General features: G+C 42.9%; 1 protein-coding gene across 5 annotated transcripts in view; it reads right to left on the reverse strand.

The window, feature by feature from the left end:
- The window catches only part of LOC116384637 (plasma membrane calcium-transporting ATPase 1-like), a 95,450-nt gene that overhangs the window by 11,964 nt on the left and 61,956 nt on the right, over positions 1-21,530 (reverse strand). For all 5 annotated transcript variants that reach the window (XM_031849481.1, XM_031849520.1, XM_031849490.1 and 2 more), the window contains 13 exons: positions 15,186-15,368; positions 12,850-13,064; positions 12,420-12,662; positions 12,047-12,288; positions 11,713-11,950; positions 10,487-10,666; positions 9,748-9,835; positions 9,430-9,536; positions 7,788-7,979; positions 4,435-4,648; positions 4,086-4,297; positions 3,264-3,371; positions 1,287-1,469 (listed from right to left, as the gene is read on the reverse strand). In XM_031849481.1, the coding sequence (XP_031705341.1) occupies positions 1,287-1,469; positions 3,264-3,371; positions 4,086-4,297; positions 4,435-4,648; positions 7,788-7,979; positions 9,430-9,536; positions 9,748-9,835; positions 10,487-10,666; positions 11,713-11,950; positions 12,047-12,288; positions 12,420-12,662; positions 12,850-13,064; positions 15,186-15,368 (2,405 nt within the window). The remainder of the gene's footprint in view (positions 1-1,286; positions 1,470-3,263; positions 3,372-4,085; positions 4,298-4,434; positions 4,649-7,787; positions 7,980-9,429; positions 9,537-9,747; positions 9,836-10,486; positions 10,667-11,712; positions 11,951-12,046; positions 12,289-12,419; positions 12,663-12,849; positions 13,065-15,185; positions 15,369-21,530) is intronic.

Below are 21,530 nucleotides of genomic sequence, written 5' to 3' on the forward strand. Positions count from 1 at the left end.
CACACACACACACACACACACACACACACACACACACACACACACACCAGAGTCCCAGACTGTGAGATGAGTCACAGGGGAAGACGACGCTGTGAAGGTGCTGCTGTTTAGCTCCAACACCGACTGAGCGAAGAATAAAAATATCCAATAAGCTTTTTGTCCCACGCTGCATGCCGTCTTTAATTTCTGCACTGAAGCTCTGCAGCAGAGTGTGAAATTAACTGGACAACAATTGTTGCGTTTGTTAAAAATCTCCCATTCAACCTACACTGTGTCTTAATTTAACACAAACATGTTGAACATGTTGAACGGTTTCCGACATTAAAGCTCCACTCAGAGACGCGAGCAACCAGTCTGAACTGGATTTTAAATATGATAACAGTGTTTATCGCCTCCGTTTGTCTAACCGGACAGATGTGTTTCCTTCAGCAACATGAATCCACACTAAAGTAGTAACTTTAAACCAGAAGACATTTACAGTTTTCATTCTCCCTCCGTCTTCCGTTTCATAAACTCTGAGTGGAGACATTTTAACAGCGGTTTATGCATAAAGATTTATACGTTATGTGCTCAGATAAATCCCAGCAGGATATTTTGTTCTAACGTTGACCTCGTCAGTTTTTCTTGAACATATTTGCTGGTAGATTCAGAGATTTGCAGAAACTATTAAATCTGCTACTTTTTAGTTTGTATTAACAACTAAAAAGTCGTTTTTGTGCCTTTATAGTAACATTCATTACTAAGACATTGTGTTTATCCGTTTATCTGGATAAATGAGCCCAAAACGGCTCACGTTTCAATCTAATTACCTAAAGCAGCTTCTTACAGCAAACTACTGTTTGGATCTGCAGCTCTTAGAAACGAACTGTCTGAAATGTTTGTAGAGAATTAAACCTCTCGTCACCGTCCTGATGAAACAGTTCTTTACCTCCTGTTGTTTCTGGGACGTTTGTTTGATTTTGGGAAGATGAAGGCGAGGGGGGGGGATGAGGAGGAGGAGGGTGCAGCTGGAATTTGATTTTAAGTTTCTTTCTTTCGCAGACGACAGCAATCAGCTTCCCGGGTTTGAACAACACTTCACCAGTGAGACGACTGACAGCAAACAAACAAAAAATAATAAAAAATAACTCTAATCTTTCTTCCAGAGCCTCCTGCATCACCATGGCAACTGATGTTTTCTGCAGCTCTCTTGACACAAACAGATATTTGAGTCACCACCTCGGAGACCTGACATCAGAAAAACCTTAAAACAAAGAGTGAAGTTAGAGACTCCGCGGCGGGCGTACCTGCGTCTGGATGCGGTTCAGACCTCTGAACCAGAGGATCTGGCCTCTCCTCAGCTCCATCTCGGCGTGGTCGATCTCGTCGGCGCCCTCCGTCAGCTCCTCCGCGTGCATCTCCTCCTTCGTGGTGCCGTGACCGGCTTCCATCAGGAACTTCAGGCGGTGGGTGGGGATGGCTGAGATCAGCTGAGATTGAAAAAGAAGAAGAAAGTTAAGGGATCACTTTCACACATAAAGTTCAGTTTACTGGTCATAGTTAACTCTAGACAACCATAGATTACAAACTGGGGGGAAGTTAAAAAGACGTGGGGTTTTTACCAGGCAGGGTTTAACAAAAAGATGCTATCCAGTTGCATTATGGGAAATGTAGGATCTAGTGTTTGTGGAGCTTGACTTCTTCAGTCAAGAACATCTCGCCGTCTCTGGCTGTAACGAATGTCTTTACATTCAAATCTTCTACTGATGTTTTCAAATGAAGCTTTGAATGTCTTTTTGAAAAAACGACAAAATCCTCAATTTGAATAAAGCGATTGATAGGATTAAATAAGTTACTCTTTTGTTTTTAATTAAATCAACCTAATTTAGTGAATATAGCTCGTCTGTGCTGCCTCCCTTTGTGAGCGGCAAACGTTTTTTTGAACGCGGAGAAAATATTGTTTTTGAAAATCTAAACGCCAACAAATATGGATTGAAGGGAATATACGTTTGATAAAACCATGTCGTGAATGTGACATTTCTTTCAATAAATTGGGACTTTTGAATGCTCTGGAGTTATTGGAAATGTTTGCATCAAACAAGTCTGAACCGATCCTACACAGAGCAACCACTGGAGTCTATTGATACAAACAGAATAATACTAATTACTACCGAGCCGGTTTTAACCGACTACGTTATCTTATCTAGTGTGGAGAGGCTGAGCCCCGCACTCAGGGAAACACCAGAGCAGACGATATTAATGATCGTGTGGTGCGCCGCTGCGCAATGATTAAAGGCAAACACTGATTAGTGAAGCCTAATCTGTATCTGCAACTGTGCAGGAATACCAGGTTTAATAGACACAGAGTGAACAGACACGCAAAAGAAAATAAAAAAAGCCGCGCAGGATTCAAATGTTGAATTTAGAATTTGAACGTCAACGTTCTGAATGAATCTTTGAAGCTTGAGTCCAAATAAAATCTCTTTAAGTCTTTAAGTCTCATATCGCTGGTGAGTCCCTTTAATAACTTAAATAAACATGAGAGGAAGTTCTTCCTGAATTTCAGGGAAAGTTTGACAGCTTAGATTTATGATCAAACTCATGAAAGCTCTTTATAGATTTTTTACTATAGAAATCCTGTCAAATCAACTTACAACTTACAAAATTCTTCATCTTAAACTGAACTGAAGCTTGATTCATTTTTAACAGAGACAACACTAATGGAAACTAAAATAACACGATTATTTTTCTGTACGTATTTAGTTCTGTTCATTTATTTCCGTTGCTCTTATTATGTCACACTATAAGTTACATTTTATTTCATCAGTGATCACACGCCCAGCCTCCAGCCGCACATCACCTTGTTATAGTCGTGTCACCTTCTCTCTCCGTTAGAAACGAAACAAATCACAGCCCTCAGATCAGATCCGTCTGCCCTCCAACTGAACCCAGCAGGCTTCTTGTGACTGAACCTTTCTTTTCTATAAAATGTATGCTTTCTAAGCCTGTGTGTGTGTGTGTGCGCACAGAGGGACTGACATGCTGGGTTTGTTTTCCCTCGGCGCTCGTAAACAGGAGCCGCGCTGCTTTCATGTGCCGCGCTCATTACCATGGCGATGGTCGTGATAGCAACGCTGCAGCAGCAGCGCGAGTGCAACAGTTTGCTGCCTCAGACCTCACGCATCCACCTCTCCATCTTCTCCTCACCACATGATGTTTATTCACAGAGATCAAGACGCCGTGTGTTCGGAGCAGAACTCCTGTGGTTCTGGTTCCGGTCTCACCTGTCCCCACAGCAGCTCTCCCACGCCGATGAAGATGCACCACAGCCACTGGTCGATGGTCAGAGCCGTGCAGGAGAACGGCTTCCCTCCGAACTGAACGATGACGATCTGAGGAGGAACACAACCACACGGGACGCGTTAGCCGAGTGGTGCCGCAGTCTGAAAGGATCAGACTTCTAGATTTGTTTAGTTGTAAACAAATGCTCATGCGTAAACCAAAACAAACGATTTACTGATCCACCAACAAGCATGTGGATCCAAAGCCTTCTTACTCTGTGCCACAGAGCGCTATTGTTGTCCAGAAACGATTAAAAACTCATCAATGAGTCTCATTGTTGCACTGGGTGACATGTTCGTTCATTCATCACCATACACACACACACACAGAAGTTTAATTTTGACTCAATCACACACACACACACCGTCCAGCAAATACTCACTAGAGCACCACATGTGGATTAATCCTCCTGTTTGAGTGACTACAGTGAGCAGCTGTTTTAGGACATGAAACTATATATTTGTTAACTGTTTGTAAGGAGGAACCATAGGGCTCGTGGAGAAGTTTGTGAAAACAAACACAAAGACAAGAAATATCCACGCCGACTGTCGAACTAACTTCAGCCGGGTAACTTTGCATTAACTTATTTACTTGGTTTTCACGACTAAAAACAGATCATGACACATCTCATCTGATCAATTTAGTTAACAGATTGCATCGGTAACTCCTTACAAGTAGGTTATGTTTTCAGTTCAGTTTGTTGGTTTGTTTGTCAGGATTACGGATAAATTACGAGCCCAGTTTGACGATGACGATGGAGTTACCTGCAGGGCGAAGGTCCCCACCACGACACTGCAGAAGATGGGGTTCCTGTAGATGCCCTCGAACACGTTCCTCTCTCCGTGGATCTTCCTGGCGTTGATCTCGTTGAAGAGCTGCATCATGACGAACACGTTGAACACGATGGTGTAGTGCTCCGACGGCGGCGAGTGTAGGGGAGTGTTGCGTCCGTTATCGATGTCGAAGATCGACTCGCCTGAGAAACAAACAAAAAAGTAAAAATCTCTACATCCGTGAATCTCCTTTTGAAATGGATTCACATGCAGAGCAAAGTGATTCCTCCACTGAGGTGAACCCGTCTGATTTCTCCAGTCTGAAGTGTGTTTGACTCACCAGCGAAGAGCAGGGTGAAGATGATGACGAGCTGGTACACGGCGTGACCCAGGATGTTCTTCATCATGGTCCTGGAGATGAGAGGCTTGTTACGGCCGTACGGTCTACGGAGCAGCAGAGACTCGGTGGGTGGCTCGGTGGCCAGAGCGAGAGACGCCAGAGTGTCCATGATGAGGTTGACCCAGAGCATCTGGACGGCCTTCAGAGGAGAGTCCTGGAGGAGGAGGAGGAGGGGTCAGGAGTTTAATGTACAGGAAGGAATGGAAATCTGAGTGAGCAAACGATAAAAAAATATGAGAGTCCATCCCTTAAAGCTTTGGCATATGTGCACAGTTTTCTTCCTAAATTAAAGGGCCAGTGTGTAGGATTTAGTGGCATCTAGTGGTGAGGCTGCAGAATGCAACCAACTGACACATCTGCCCTGTGCTCAGCGTCTAGAGCCAGTGTTTGGTTTGTCCATTCTGGGCTTCAGTAGAAACACGGCGGTGCAACATAGTGGACTCCGTAAAGAGGACCTGCTCCGTATACAAGGGCTCATTTTACGGGAACAAAAACACAACAATTCCTTTTTTTCAGGTGATGACACGCAAAAGAAAACTTATTGATATCTTATTCCATATCTGCCAAATGCTTCACACTGGCTCTCAAATCATTTTCAACTTGCACAAACGCCTCAGTTCACCTCGAGTCCTTCAACAGCGGGTTGCATTTATACGCATTTCACGTTCAGTGTGAACACACTTTGAGAAAGTCACCTCAGGACGACGTGTCTGCAGACTGCAGCGCCTGGCGGAGTCCGCCTCTGGACTCCAGCCAGGTGGACACAGAGAGCGATTCAATGTCACTACATATTGTTTGCTGCTCCGCCCATCAAAGAGCATTAAGTCCACTGGGACATGTACCGGTGGATGTTGTTGAGTCCGTAAGGAACCACGAGATCTGCAGACGCTGAAAACTAAAAATGCCTTCTCTGCATGCTTTTCAGGTAAAGAAGTTAAATTCAGATTTCCATTTACAGGAAATGTTCTCCTGAAAAGATGCTGAATCAGTTGAAGATAAAAGGAAAGTCTCTGTCTTCTTCCTTGTCAAACCCTGGCACCTACATTACCCACGATGCACCAGGATGTGTTATGCTAATAGCAGCTACTGGTAATGGTAAGCTCACTCCTTTCTCACTTCTCACCTCCATATATATTTTTTTCTATTTTAAAACATGTCGTCTTCAGCACCAATCGATGCCGACTCAAGTGACATCACTCGAGGCAAGTAATCAGACTTTGCCGCTCCGACAAAGAACATTTTTTAATAAAAAGAGTAAAAATAGATCTCCTGTAGTTCACAACATGTTATGTACCATAATAATATGCAATTATTTGATGGTGTTAAATGCATATAAAAGCATTTACACACATTTCACTGGACCCCCTCCACTTGTGACACCAAACCTACGCGCCCGAGACATTCCTCTGTTCACACATTAAAAGACACACATCGGTTTACCATCTTTTAATGATCTGTGCCAACATGTCGGTGGCCGAACAGAGAGCCAGCGCTGGATGATCAGTGAGTACAAACACAGCGCAGAGACCACAGACCTGCTGAGCCTCGGTTACATTACAGGATTATGACGGTGACGTGTTGCCATGGGTCCAGGCTGTATCTCAGCCTACTTTGTGCTCCGTGCTCCGTCGCCGAGTTAGTTATCGGTCCTGCCAGCTGTGAGCCTTTCAATTAATGCACAGCCGCAAGTTACTTTTATTTTTTATTGTGTCAGGAGTTTAGTTTCCTGATTAGAGGCACGTTATGAAACAAAACAAAAAAAAGTGACACAGCTTCTTGGCCTCCGCACAGCGCTCAGACGGTCGCATCAGAAAATGACTCACTGTTTTACTTGTTTCTGTGGAGATTTGATCAACAAGAAATTTAAAGAAGCCTTAAAATTCAACACAGCCATTAATACACAAGCTTGAGCTCATGTTTAAAATCCACAGAGAAGGTAGAAATACTGATTCTCTAACGGCTGAGTGTCACAGCTCAGGTTCTCTTTCAAACGTGTGCCTCCTGAATGTTGAATCAGCTGACTGAAGACAGGGACGTGGCACATTTAAACCTGCTGATATTAAAGCTTAAAATCCGTGGAGGACAATTTGACTTTTTATCTGAACTGTAGGGAGTCAGCCTGAGCTTTCTGTTCTCATCAGAGTAAAACGTTAAGAGGCAGTGGGGTCATATGATGTAGAGAATAGCATAGACTTCCTGTTCTCTTAGAAGCACAGAGTTTGTGTTCTCTCTAAATGTGTTCGGAGGGATTTTTTTAAAACCATCAATTATTTGACAATAGAGCACAGCAGTGCTTTGAGCTATTGCTAACGTTTAGCAGGTTTAGTCTTAACTTAGTAAGTTAGCATGCTAACATTTGCTAATTAGCAGAAAACACAAAGTGCAGCTGAGGCCGATGGGAGTGTCATGAGTGGAGCCGGTATTTAGTCATAAACAAAGTGACCTGATGTTGGAAAGTCAGGAAATCACCAAACTTATTACAATTCAGACATAAGTGAAACATCTGAAACAAATACCATGAGGATCCATCAGATAGACCTGGAGTAGTGGACCGACCAACGAGAGTCAGAACGCTGATACAAAGAAGACCAGAGCTGCCAATATTCAAATTAAATAAACTTATTTGTCCATTTATGTGCATATGAAGTATGACAACACAACAATTTTAAATATTTAAATCTAAAATTGCATAATTCCTTCCAAACACAGACATTATGATGATGTAATTGAATGTGACAAGGACGCTTTCAAAATGGGAAACGAACTTGAAAATGAAACTAAACTCGACTTTTACATTTGAAATTTGAATTCTGTTTTGATTTGAGTTCAGTTATAATGAAAAATTAAGTGGAAATGTCCTTTTTATGGTACATTTCCATGTGACCTGGTGTTCACTGGATCGCACCAATCACAGGACACCGTGTCCAAATTTAGGCATGTTTGTTTCTGAAGAGTTATGTGAAAATGAAAGATAATTACACAAATATTAAGTTAACAATGGGATTTTGAAAATGTCTTATCATAAATTATGTGCACAAAAAAGTACAACGGAATTTAAATGAATGAATTTTGACTGAATGATTTCAGGATGATATTGGCGTCCTTGGACTTCCATATTAAACCATAAAGACACTGAATGTTCGGTTATAACGACGATATGAAGGAGTTGATTGTTTTAAACCAGCTGGTTGATTTCAGCGTTAACAGCAGATGTTAACTGGTCCATCATATTCATCCTGGTGTTTAAAGCGGCGACACCATGAGCAGTAATCCCACGTCGGCCTTCAGCCTACCTGTGTGATGCAGGCGCCGGTGAACGCCACGATCACGGCCACCACGTTGACGGTCAGCTGGAACTGCAGGAACTTTGAGATGCTGTCGTAGACGTTCCTCCCCCACATGACGGCCTTGACGATGCTGGTGAAGTTGTCGTCGGTCAGGATGATGTCGGACGCCTCTTTGGCCACGTCTGTGCCGGCGATTCCCTGACGAGCAGAAAGGTGGAGAGGTTCATTGTTTAAGACTGAAACTGAATAATCAGACAGCAGCTTCACAGTTGCACTCGTGATGTTCCTTCATTCCCATGAACACACACTAAAGTGTATTTTGACTCAAACCCACTGGGCCGGGACCCTCAGGGGGGTCACATGAGATTTTATCAGGGTCGCCAAATAAATTTAACGCGCTGGGAGATGATCTTTAAGGTAGGAAAGTAGAAACACAAATTCTTTTGTTTTACAAACAGTGGCGGCTCACTTGAAGTACCAACTATATGCTGGAGGCTTGTTTTACCCACCTGACCAGCGGCCTCTGGTTTTAAGTATAGTGCAGCTAAATATTACAGAGCTTTAAGTCACAGTATTGTTAACGTGTCAGCGACAGCGACCGTCAAGAAGCTGTGATGGTCGCTGTGTCTCTCTGCAGAGTCAGACTCTCCCAGACAGACGGAAGTGGGTCGCTCTCCGTTTTCCAGCCGAACAGGTGATAATTGAACTGGGACACTGGGGTGTGAAGTGAAAATATTCCGAATGGGACACATTAGGACTGAAAGGTCAGCGGATTAAATCCCCACACTGCCTCTGTGGTGCGTTTAGGAGCAGTAGGTTTTGTCAGAGGGCTGTTTGACTGCTCAGCAGCACTCTGGTGTGCGGATGACTTTCGTCAGTAAACAAAAAGGTCACAACAACACACAGAGGAGGCAGCTGACGTTGCCGAGCTCTTCCACAGGCAATTTACTGGGCCTTTAATTCATCGGCCACAATATCAGCTGATCATTTGGTTCAGTGCAGCTCTTTGTGCTCGGCCGTGAGAAACCAAGCACTGTGAGTATGTGTGGATCAGCAGCAGCTGAAATATTCATTGATGATAAACACTGATAGTGAGCGGAGCTGCTTCACACAACGCTACTACTTTATTTAATTATTCAAGCAAGGGAAGCCGATGATTTGTGATTACCTTATTATTATTATTATTTAAGAATTATCACAAAAACAAAGATGTGTCATATCTTGTTTCTTAACATAAATGTGAGGTAAAGTGATTCCGGGATAATATTGTGAATATACAATTTTTTTGGCCTTGATAATCGTGACATGTCTGACAGACATAAACCTAAATAATAAGAGGCAGCACCAGTCTCCCTCTCTGTGAGCTGGTCTCTGGAGAAGCAGCACAGGGACCCCTCTGTGCTCACGGCATCCAAGCTCGACATTTATTGATTTATTTTTCCATTTCACAGCTATCTTAATGAATCCACGGCATTAAAACTCCAGAGTTATTGAGGATGACGTTTAGAGATAATAGCATTTTTCATGGCTGCATTTGAAATGTAATTAACTCAAAGGCTTTTTTCTTTTCGGTCATGATGCGGAGCAAACTGGAGCAGCGGATGAGTGGAACAGTGAAGAGCTGTGGAGAGGAAAAGGTGAAGCCTACCATGGCGAAGCCAACATCGGCTTTCTTGAGAGCGGGGCCGTCGTTGGTCCCGTCTCCCGTCACGGCCACCACCTGCCGGGTGTCAAGCACCGTGCTGTCGATGATACCTGATCAACAACAACAACAACAATTCTCCATTTAAATGAGTGGAAGAACATTTTAACTCATTCATTTAAAAACAAACATTCCTCGACTATTGACCGTAGCTCAACTAGAGTTCAACCAATATGAGATGTCACCTCCACACAAGGACAAAAACAACATGTAATAAGCAGTAAAACATGCTAAACAATAAACATCACATAATACTGAACCCACCTTTGACCAGAGTGTGTTTGTCTGTCGGAGAGGACCGAGCCAGAACACGTAGTTTGGGCCAAACTTTGTCCAGACGCTCTTGTTCCACCTAGAAATGTAACACGTGGAAAGTAGAACAGCAGCTTCATGTACCAAAGACTGTGATGTCACACACAGTAAAGAAACCATAACCACCATCACATACCAGACTGACATGAGACAGAGAGTAAGAAACAAACTGAAGTCTGCTGCAGCAGATAAATATTATGAGCTCATTGCAGATACGTCGGTGTGTGTTTTGGGGAGGAACAAGAAATGGCAGAAATCAAAAAGCCCATATTCGTATATCTTATTATATCTTAGTGACAACTCTTTAAACAAAACTCATCTAAAAGGATCTGTATTAAGATTGTTTGTTTAAGAGTTATTTTAAAGAAAATATTTACTAACAATTGTTAACAGACCTTTTTCATTTTAAGTAGTTTATGCTTTCTTGTGGGAATTTGCCAAAATATGACACGGGGTGTTTGTCTGTTACCTCATTAATAAAACACAACGATCATTTATTGATCGGTTCTACAGTGAGTCGGACTATAAATAACATCAACAACATAAGTCTCCTAAAAACCTCCATGTTGGCGTACAAATAACCAAAGTGAAGCAGAACAAGGATGTAGTTTGTCACAAGATTTTCTATCATTAGTCACATCAATTTTTCTGTATCGATGACAAATCCTTTTTTTGTCTGCGTTAAACTCACCTCTCCCTGGTCGTTTCTGATCTGCTGGTTGAACTCTTTGCCCTCCAGACACAGGAAGTCCTCTCCGGGCAGCAAGATGCCACACTTGGTGGCGATGGCGCGGGCGGTGTTAATGTTGTCTCCGGTAACCATACGCACAGTGATGCCTGCGCGCTGGCACTTAGAAATAGCCTCGGGTACCTGGAAGAGAGAAAGACGTGTCATGAAAACCTGAAAGATGAGCACAGACGTTCAGAGAAACTCGCCAGCTTCTCTTCCTCATCTATAAATCGGTTTAAAGGAGATTTAAAACACGCTCACTCATCTCGAGTTTTTTTAGTCAAACAGATCCAGAATCACATTTTCAGACCTCAACATGTTGGACTAGACTCAGCCAACAACAGCAGCAGGTTCTCCACTGTAGTTGCTCTTTATCCAAATGGAGACCTCATTCATCTCAGATAATAGAGTGAATAAAAAAGAGATACAGACAGACATCTGTGAGCAATCACAGAGCTGCTGGCTACTTCCTCTGCTCAGCAGGAGGCTCAAACCGGCATTTGAAGGAGGCTGACAGGAGTAATGTGTCTGCTGACGAATACAAACACACATCCCATCTTTGATTCACTCAGAGGGGAGCCTTGACCATTGGGACGTTTTACCTGGGACCTGTTAGCTTTAGCACAATATCATGTACATACCATCTACTGTATAAACCTACCACTGTTTCAAAAGTGGTGATTTATGACGGTAAATCTGAGAGAACTGTAAACTACATGTGTGCTGCACTAGAATGGAAAGCTGCCAGGCGTATGGCAACAGAAACAAGGGAGGGGTTTAGGAATGTTGTGCCTAAAAGCTGAAACCTTGTGAAGGCTTTCGTCCATCACATCACAGGTCGTGTAGCGATAACTGGAGAGCAGCAGGCGTCAGGTTATTTCCATGCGGTCTATGTTCTTTGTGCTCCGACATTAAAGCAGCAGGCAACAACGCCGATGCTGCGTGAGCTTCATGACAGGCTTCATTTAACACTTCAGAGCATCTGAACACCTGACACTCCACTGTTCATATTGTTCCTTTATCTCAACTCCGTCATGGACTGTTGAATGTTTTCAACCCAACATTTTTCCTTTAATGTAATAATGAGCAGCCTGTCGGATCAGTCGGTTGAAGTTTCAACCATTGAGGAAGTATGAGGTGTAATGACGTTCCTATAATAACAATTAAAGATTAAATTTCCTCTGTACCTCGGGTCTGACGGGGTCCTCGATGCCGACCACGACGATGCAGGTGAGCTCGTTCAGGATCTCGTTCTCGTTTTCCCAGTTGGGCTCCCCGGCCTCGGCGGGGAAGTCCCTGTAGGCCACGCAGATGGTCCTCAGACCTTCACACGCCATGGGCTCAATCACCTTTCGCACCATCTCGTCACGGTCCTTCGACTTGAAGACGCGAGGATGACCCCGGGCGTCCAAGACACGGGAGCATCTGGAAAGAGAAAATGAGAAGTGTCACCCATTACGCCATCCACCCGTTCCCTCTGGCAGATGAACACTTTTCAGTTGACTTGATCTCTTTTCTTACTTTCTGAGGACGATCTCTGACGCTCCTTTGCTGTACATGCGGTAACCTCCGTCAGCGTTCTTCAGCACCGTGCTCATGGACTTGCGGGAGGAGTTGAAGGTGTAAACCTTGTAGAGTTTCTCTTCGGGGATCTCATCTCTGATTGGCTGGTAGTCCCTCTTCAGCGCCAGCACCAAACCCAGCAGAGCGCACTCGGTCTTGTTGCCCACGTGGCGAGGCAGGCCGCCCTCTTTCTCCGGAGGCTGAGGAGGAGCAAAGGGTTTGGATGAGAAAAGAGAGGTTAAGAGGCACAGAGGCATCTGATTGAGAGGACCAGCTTTCGACTTTGAAAGTGTGAACAAGAGATTTGGTTTAGGTTGTCGGTGGTTCTCACCAGGATCTTGGTGGTGTACGCCGAGTTGATGGAGATGCTGTTGATCATAATTTCCAGAGTCTCAGGTTTGATGGCGTCGGATTCGGGCACGGTTCTGTAGTGCGTGTCGCCGACGTACGCCTGCACCACCGTCATGCGGTTCATGGTCAGCGTGCCCGTCTTGTCCGAGCAGATGGCCGTGGCGTTGCCCATGGTCTCACAGGCGTCCAGGTGACGCACCAGGTTGTTGTCCTTCATCATTTTCTAAAATATGGAGAAGCAGGGCAGAGCTTAAGGTTTGCTTTAAGACATAGTTTAGGGAAGTACATGACTTAAAGGCCTTAAAGTTGAAGTGTAAGTGATAAATATAGTTATCAAAACCTAAAAGTTATTCTAAAAATCCATGGATCTTATATTTCCCACAATCCCCTTTGTTCCCCATCCTGCTCACCTTGACAGAGTAGGCCAGAGAGATGGTGACGGCAAGCGGCAGCCCCTCAGGAACGGCCACCACCAGCACCGTCACGCCGATGATGAAGAACTTGACGAAGTACTGGATGTAGATGGGGGTGCACTCGGCCACCCAGGAACGACCCTGGATCCCGAAGGTGTCGATCACAAAGTAGAGGATGAGGATGATGACGGTCGCAGCCGACATGATCAGACCTGGTTAGAAGGAGCCGAGTTTAAAACACAAGCACACGTCCTGTTGGTGTCAAGTCCGTTTTATGGATTTGGAGGCCACTGGTTTCCACGGCGTGGAATATGAATTATATCCTGGAGGTAGTATCCTATTACAGCAACCAGCCTGTGTTTTTGTTGTGGCAACACTTACGGTGGTGCTTTCAGGGACAATCAGATGTCCAATAACTCCAAGAAAAGAAAGTAAGTACTGTAAGTAAACATATGGTTTGGTTGAGGCTAACAAAATATATTTTGTTGGTTGGTTCAATTTTGAATTCCATGCCTTTCTATGTTTTCTTTCTGTCTTTACTGTTAATTATCAAATAGTCAGTGTCATAGTAAATATATATAAGTAAAGTTTTCATGTTGGTGAATGCATTTATCCTTTAATGTTTAACTCGACTGACTGCTGAATGCACTTTGAAACATTTGCATATGTAAGGCTTGTAAAACGCACTGAAATCACAGACGGTGTATCTGATTAAACCAAAGGCAAAAAGGTACGATTGGTTTATAGTTATCAACAGAATATTAACAGGAAGCCTCGGTACTTAAAGGTCCGGTGTGTTGGACCTCACATCAAGCGGTGAGGTTGCAGATTGCAACCAGATTGCGAAAACATGAAAGGTCTATGGCTCTCTAGAGAGGCAGTGTTTGGTTTGTCCCTTCTGGGCTACTGTAGAAACACGGCCGTGCAACAAGGCGCACTCCCTGAAGAGGAACTATATGTAGATATAAAAGGCTCATTCTAAGGTTGAGAAAACGCAACAATTCTTATTTTCAGGTGATTATTCACTAAAGAAAACATACTTATTAATATCATATTCCATTTCTTCCTATAGATCCCCCTAAGTGCCACACACTGTTCCTTTTTATGAGACAAAAAAAGTTTGTTGTCTCATAAATATTTGCCTCCGAGTCAGACAACCCCCCCGAGTGTAGCATCCGAATCAGAGGAGACCAAGTGGAACAGAGGAATCCAGTGCTCATGTCTTTCTGCTTCACCTCTCCCGTCAGTCACCTTCTGTCAAAGTGTTACGGCCCAAATTCTATTTCAGCAGTTTAAAACTGAAACCTGTCCTGAAAGCCCCTCCGTGTATTAAGGTCAATTGAAATAGCACCGAAAATACCTTCAACTCCGGGATGAATCCTGTTCCCAATAAAACTGAGTGCATTCTGACCCTCTTCACTGCCTGATCACTTTGCGTGCTATTAAAGGATCCGTCCCACATTTCTTGGTCTTCCCCAGAGTCCGATAAGAAGGCTGGCGTCAGGTTCATCTTTGTGCGTCTAGTCAAAGATAGCCCTAAGAGGTGTTAGCCTACAGCTTAGCCTAGGGGGGAATCTGCTAGCTCCACCAAAAGAACAAAAAAGCTGTTTGATTTACATGTTGTATCTCGTTAGCTAACATACTATCAGCAATCAACGCTGTAGTCAGCTGGGTTTAGATCCTGGGTTTGAGTCCCCTTAATTATAATTTCATAACATTGTTGCTTGAATATTTTCCATTAAACCTATTTATTTATTTATTTTCGTTGCCCCTCGCCTCACATTAACCCTTTCCCCCTCCCAAGCATTAAGGCTGATTTTTAGTCTGCAACCAACACCATCACTTACGTGAATGTGCATTTATTTATTTATGGTTAAATGCTGCAAAGTATCATGCACGGTTAAATGGAAATGCTAGTGGAAGAACAATCCCCTCATCCCTTTTTGTTACTGCCACTTTAAGAGTTTTAGATGCATAATTGTTTTCTGTGTGTGTGTGTGTGCGCGTGTGTGTGTGTGTTGTCTTAAATGCCAGTGCCAAATACACATTTCTGTTTAGTGCATATCTAATGGACAATAAAGTAATCTAAATCTGAAAGCATTTTGATGAAATCAATACTGTTTTTAAATGTGCTCTATAAATAAATTGACCTGACTTCACTTTGAAGTTGTTGGAAGGTGGATTTCCTCTTTTGATGGAGCCAGGCATCAATTTCCCTGCTTCCAGTCTTTGTGCTAAGCTAAACATGTCCTGTATGTCCAGAGATGAAACTGATATATGGTGTGTGTGTGTGTGTGTGTGTGTGTGTGTGTGTGTGTGTGTGCGGTCCTCACCAGCCTTCCCGATATTTACAGCCAGTTTGGTCAGTTTGCCCTGCAGCACCGACTTCTCCTTCTTCGTCACGTTGACCTTCTTCACTGGTTTGACCTCCTCTTTGTCCTCCTTCTCCTCCGACTCGGCGGCCTCCTCGCTCTTCAGCGGCTGGATCTCCAGGGCGATGCCGTCCTGGGTTTTGGCTGGGAGGGGGAGGGAGGGGTTGATAAGGTGGTGGGTCGAGGGGGGGGGGGGGGGTAAAAGGAAGAGGAACAGGAGGAGGAGGAAGGTGGGACCAGGGGGTTTGGAGAGTAAAAAGAGATGCGGAGGAGGAGGTTTAGGAGAGGTCAGGAAAAGGTTTGCGATGAAGAAGAGGTGAAGATGATGAGGGTGAGGAGGGAGAGAGTGATGAAATATTTTGAAAGAGGCAGACGGGTGTATTTTAAAGAATGACGATGGAAGAGAGGAAAGTTTTCAATATGATCGGGAGCAGAGGACGAGGGAAGGAAGGAAGGAAGGCAGGACGGGTTGACAAAAGGTGAATGAATCAAATCAATAAATAATAATAAATTCCAAAACAAAAAGAAGGAGGGAGCAGGAGTGGTTTGGGGATGAAGGGCAGAGAGGCAGAGAAAACGTTACAGATTCAGTCGGAGGGGAAAGCTGAAAACGACCGGACGAGTTTTTCTCAGAGATCAGAAAAAGACCTCTGACTCTTTATCAACTTTAACATCTTTAGGAACATGGTGACCCTTTGGCTGAATGCAAAGAGTCGCGTCTCATCAATGTATGATCACAGAACAGTCATGAAAAAAAGGTCCAGGTAGCTTTCAGAGAGACGAGTTGGGAGCAGCAGTTCGTAATGAAGAGCAGCAGACAGAACAGAGAACAGCAGATACAACAGAGAGGATTTAACCGGGGGCTGTCACTCACACACACACACACACACACACACACACACACTTTGTTTCACATCAGAGTTTGGAACGAGGCTGTTATGAAGTCTGGTTTCACGTCCTGCTCGGCGGCTTTGCTCCTCATTTGCATAAACAAACTGCGTATTTGCGTTTCACTTCATCAGCTGGGATCCTGTTTGGACTGTAGTAGTGTAACGTGGATCTGTTTGATCTCCGCTGAAGAGAGCTTACACCGAATTCAGCTGCACTCCCTCCATCCACGGCTGTTTGTCATATTTCCATACCAAAGAAATGTGAGCTGGTGCTGAATGTACACAGAGCAGACCTACACTGATCTGACACGCCGGGTTTTGATGTGCCGTTTGTCCTCGTGAACAGCTGAGCTGACAACACTGACTGAAACTGGGAGGATTTCTCGACTTTAAATAGTGGAAATGTTCTGATCCATCAGCTAACTGTACAGTGTCCCGTAGTGAACCCTGTTGGAGAGTCACTGCTGGTAACGTCAACATCACTTCTGGAACCAACAGATCATGGACATAAAGCAGGTTTAGATTCCTGGATGACCAAGAAGAAGTTTCTGGAGAACGAGAAGAAACTCTGGCTGTGATGTATAAAAATCTAACCAGGGAATTTAAATACAAATCAAAAGTGATGAGCCAAATGTCTGTTGGAGAACCTGTTTTCTTTATTACCTACTGAGGTGTCAAGTAACGACGCCTGTTGGGTCATCGACTGTTGAGATCAGATCCATTTCATTTTGGGGAGTTTTCTGTTGGAGAAACCTTCACTGGAAGCAGCCAAAAGCAAAATAACTAATGAATAATAATCATGATATTAATAATCTGGACTGTTTGGGAGTGTTAATAATGTCTATTGTCTAATAATAGTGTCTTTTATTTTGTGCCGTTTCTTCAGTGAGTTTTCAGCAGTAGGTTGAAGTTGAAAAGTATTAAAACAAACTGACGGATTGGACCTCATGCAAGAACAAACAAACAGAAAAGAAGAGAGAACTTTTTAAACTTTCATGGATTTAGCCTGTTGTTTAATTCATGTACAGATAGACGGAGAGATGCATGTGTAAGAGGCTTACTGTGTTTTGTTTATAGCGTGAAGGTGGGAGCGCTGTGAGGTTTTAATGGTGTTAGGGTGATATTTTTTACATGTAGATGTGTTATTGAGTATGTTTTTATTCTTCTAATGATGCGTTAAGGGGTTGTGGCTAAAGTGCTCATGTAGACATGGGAACCTACGCTCAGTGGCCAATTACGTAACTTGGTTTTAATCCTTTTAAATCCTTTTTGTGTGTGTCTTTTGATCTCGTCTTATTATATTGGCTTGTGTCTCAGTGCCTTTATTTCTCATGTAAAGCTCTTTTGAATTGCCTCGTTGTTTAACGGTGCTACACAAATAGATTTGCCTTGCCTGTACAATCCAATACAACTGTTCTGGTTCGAGTACAATAATACAATAATAAAGTCAGAGTTAAAGTGGTGTTGCACTGGACTACATCATATTGTGTGACAGAAAACACCCTGAACATTACAGGCATCATAAAAGTCAACTTTATGACAGAGCAGTATTATTGTAATGGCCTGCATTAAATTGTACCTAATAAAGTGGCCACTAAGGGTATTTCATCATCAAAGCTAATGCATTATGAACTGACTCCTAGTTATGTGGTGTGACGATCATTCTAGCGATTTATGTGCTAAATTTGTGTTTTTTTCTGCTAATTTATGACTTGAAGCGTGAAAGTTATTCTTTTCACTCTTGGGGGACGTCTTTTGTAAACAAAACTTCTCTACAAACGCAGCAGAGCAGATTGCCTCATAAAGCACTTTGGGGGTACCGATTAGGCTAATGACCAAATCTCACGGAAGTACACCTCGTAATGAACAGGTGGTATCCATCAAGTGAAGACGAAGGATTTACAACGAGGGAACCTGATGGAAAAGAAAAGAGGATAAGAAGACGAAAATGTTCTTGCATGGGGCTCAACGTCGCTGACAGAAGGAATCTGCTACGGTGACCAACATCTCCTCACAGCTCACTGTTCATGTTTTGTTGAAAACATCCACAGGGAGTTTGTGGAACGGGAGCAAAAGCAGGGAGTGCATCTTTAACATGAAGTTATGTGTTGTTTCTTTGGACACCTTTATCCCCAAAACTGCCTCACCGAGTTTCATCAGAAGTCATTTCGTGACAGCATGACCTCAACGAGACATTTAGCCTGAATGTGTGGATGAGTCGGTGTCAAACCAGGAAGCTGTGGAGCTTTATGCACATGGTCCACTCTGAAAACAAGCCACAACATAGAACTAACTGACACAGCTTCACATGAACAGGACTGAGACCCACTGACCAACCACAGAACTGTAAACAGGCGCAGCACTGAACCATGGGAGAGAGCGCACGGCGGGCAGAGGGGAGGGAGTGTCTCGACAGTCAAAAAGAAGAAAGCAAGTCAACAAACAGAAGACGAACTCAAAGGATCACCCCAGAAAAAAAGGAAAAAACGACAGCGATGCAGAACCACGACAGAGATAGACAGGTGGAGGTAGAGGAGGCTGCAGAGCTGTGGAGGCTGCAGGAGACTTCAGCAAGACAGAGAAATAACAGAAGAGGGAGAGAGTCAAACAGTGATTACGAGACAACATGAAGTCCTGAGCAACACCCTGCAAGGAGGCAACAGTGAGAGAGCTGAGAGGAGTCAAAAAGGCGAAAAGAAAAGGAACTGAGGATACACAAACAGAACAGACGACAGCCCACAGCCCACTAATACTGCAAGGGTGCAACTCCCACACACACACTGACAGCCAAAAAAAACATCACGGCACTGTTTGGATCAGTTGACAATCACATTCATCAGAACATAATGGATGTGGGGAAATGTGTGTTGGGGGAAAACATTTTAAATCCTTCGCTAACTCAAAAACAATGAGGCCTGTTTTTGATTTCTCTAAACTCCTCCTGCACAGATGTTTCAAATTAAAAGCCTTCCAGCAGCTCAAAGGACAAATACCACCTTTCCTGGAAGGCTTTTAATGTGAAACATCTGCAGGAAGTTTCATTAATGCTAATTTAATTTAAACAAACAAAAAAAACAAGGCAACAAAGAAGTGACCGAGGGAATGCAAGCAGTATTGGCGTTAAAAAGAGAAAGTGAGAGCAGCAGAGTGGTGAAATGACATGACTCTGCTGTACTTGAATTGATTTTAAGAAGCTTCCCTGTTTTCTGATTTGCTCTCCTTTAATCTGTTCACACAAACAACAGGAGTAATTTCACCACTCTGCTGCTCTCATTATTCTTAACACCGATATTGTTTTCATTCAGTCCAGTTGCTTCCACTCCGCTGTTATTTCTATCGCTGTTGTGTTATTTCCTGCACAGATGTCTCCCTTTAAAAGCTTTTCAGAAGCTCAAACAGCATAATTTCCCCGCAAACAATTAGTTGATTTATCATCCAGCCCACTTACAGAAAATTGAACTGCCAACCATGTTGATAAATGATTAATTGCTTAAATCAAGCTTGTCCCAGCTTATGTTTGTGAGGCTTTTGTTGCTTTAGTCTCATGAGATAGTAAACAGAATATCTGTGGGTTTTAGTTTGTTGAATTTAGATTTTGAGATGTCAAATTCGGCTTCAGGAAAGTGTGATGGGCGGATCAATAGTCAAAGAAAATAATCCCAAATACTCCCTTTTTCCTAGCAGGCTTTCATAGTGAAACATCTGCAGGAAGTGATAGTAGCTTAACAGTGATGGGAAAAACAGTGAAGTAGAAGCATTTGAAGGTATTAACCAACTGCGAGGGTTTGATTTAAAGCTGCAGTCATTGTTTTTTGGCCACTGGGGGGCAGAAAAACTCTGACGGAAACTGACGGAAACATAATTCTGACACAATATAAAGTATAAACAGCCGTCTACTTCTACAGCCAGCAGACACAAAGAAATATTAACAACTCATCGAAGCTGTGTAAAAAAACAGCTGCTGGTGCAAACATTGTAAATGAGAGAAACGAAAAACATACAGAAACCAAAACTAGGAGATAAAATGAGCTAATGAGCTAAACAGAGCAGTGAGAAATGTTCCACTAAGTTACCAAGAGTGGAATGTGACTGAGTACATTAACTCAAATACTGTACCTAAGTTTGAGGTACTTGTACTTTAATTGAGCATTTAGATTTTATGCAAATGTAAACTTATATAATATTTTACCTTTTAATCCCCTTCCTCTTACAGTATCTCCAGATGTGGTGATTTTGAATTCAATTATTTATGGGTTGAGAAAATTCTCCTAACTCTTAAATTAAAAACCTTTGAACAGCTGGAAAATGCCTCATCACAAAGCTGAAACCATCTGATAATCTTATAGAATATGATGCATTGCTGTAGATTAAACTACAAAACGGTTTGTAAAGGAGTTAAAATTAGCGTAACATAACAAAATGCAACACACATTAATGCAGCAGTAATATTAATCCAGAAACATCATATATAATCGTAAAATACTGTCGGGGAACATTACTGCACGATCAATACTTTTACTTTACTTTTCATTCTTTAAGTAAATTCTGCAATTCCAACGTATACGAGTAATTAGTTATTTAGTAGTGATGTTGATGGATTAAGGTCTTAATCTTGACATTTAAGCGCCAAGTATTTCAATTCTACATATTGTGTTTTAAATATACATAATGACTCTACAGCAAAAAAAAAAAAAAAACATACTATAATAGCGATAAGCGCTAGCACTAGCGATTAACATAAGCTAATTGAAAGGTAGATGGCTATCATGAACGGTAAGTTGAAAACAATAAAGTGCGGCTACACATTAAAGTAACAGACTGAGCTCAGCAGTTCATGTGCTGCTTTTTATGTTCTGCAACTGTAGCATGGTTGAATTATCAAGCTAGCTAGCTAACTAGCCACCCGCTAAATGAGTCAAATTTAACAACTTCATGTTTCATCCACACTGTTCTCACAGCTTACCCAAGCACATTGCTATCGCCAGATAATCGGAAATGTTAAACTCTGCACATGTTGATACCCCTTTTCATGCTCAAGAGGCTTTTTTCGTATTTTTTAAATATCCAGGGTAGAGGCCCTTTTAGTTTAGGGTTTAGTTACTCTTCAAGTTAACAATCTGAAAACTTCTTCCACGACTGAAAAAACTACAAAGTCGTCATTCTGACTAAAGGTGTTTGTGCGGATTTCGTTCTCTGTGTTTTTAGTGGAGGTCATCTGTGACTGCAGCTCTGCGAATTATTCCTGTGTGCAAAAGTGTGATGAGCGTCCAAGAGCAAGGAGTGTGTGTGTGTGTGTGTGTGTGTACATCAAGAAGCATTCTGTCCACAGCAGATGCTCAAACCATGGGAGGTCAGGAGGAGGGGAGCTCTGTGTGTGTGTGTGTGTGTGTGTGTGTGTGTGTGTGTGTGTGTGTGT

This window comes from Anarrhichthys ocellatus, unplaced genomic scaffold, assembly GCF_004355925.1.
Source record: "Anarrhichthys ocellatus isolate YVR2014 unplaced genomic scaffold, GSC_Weel_1.0 scaffold1, whole genome shotgun sequence".
NCBI lineage: Eukaryota > Metazoa > Chordata > Actinopteri > Perciformes > Anarhichadidae > Anarrhichthys > Anarrhichthys ocellatus.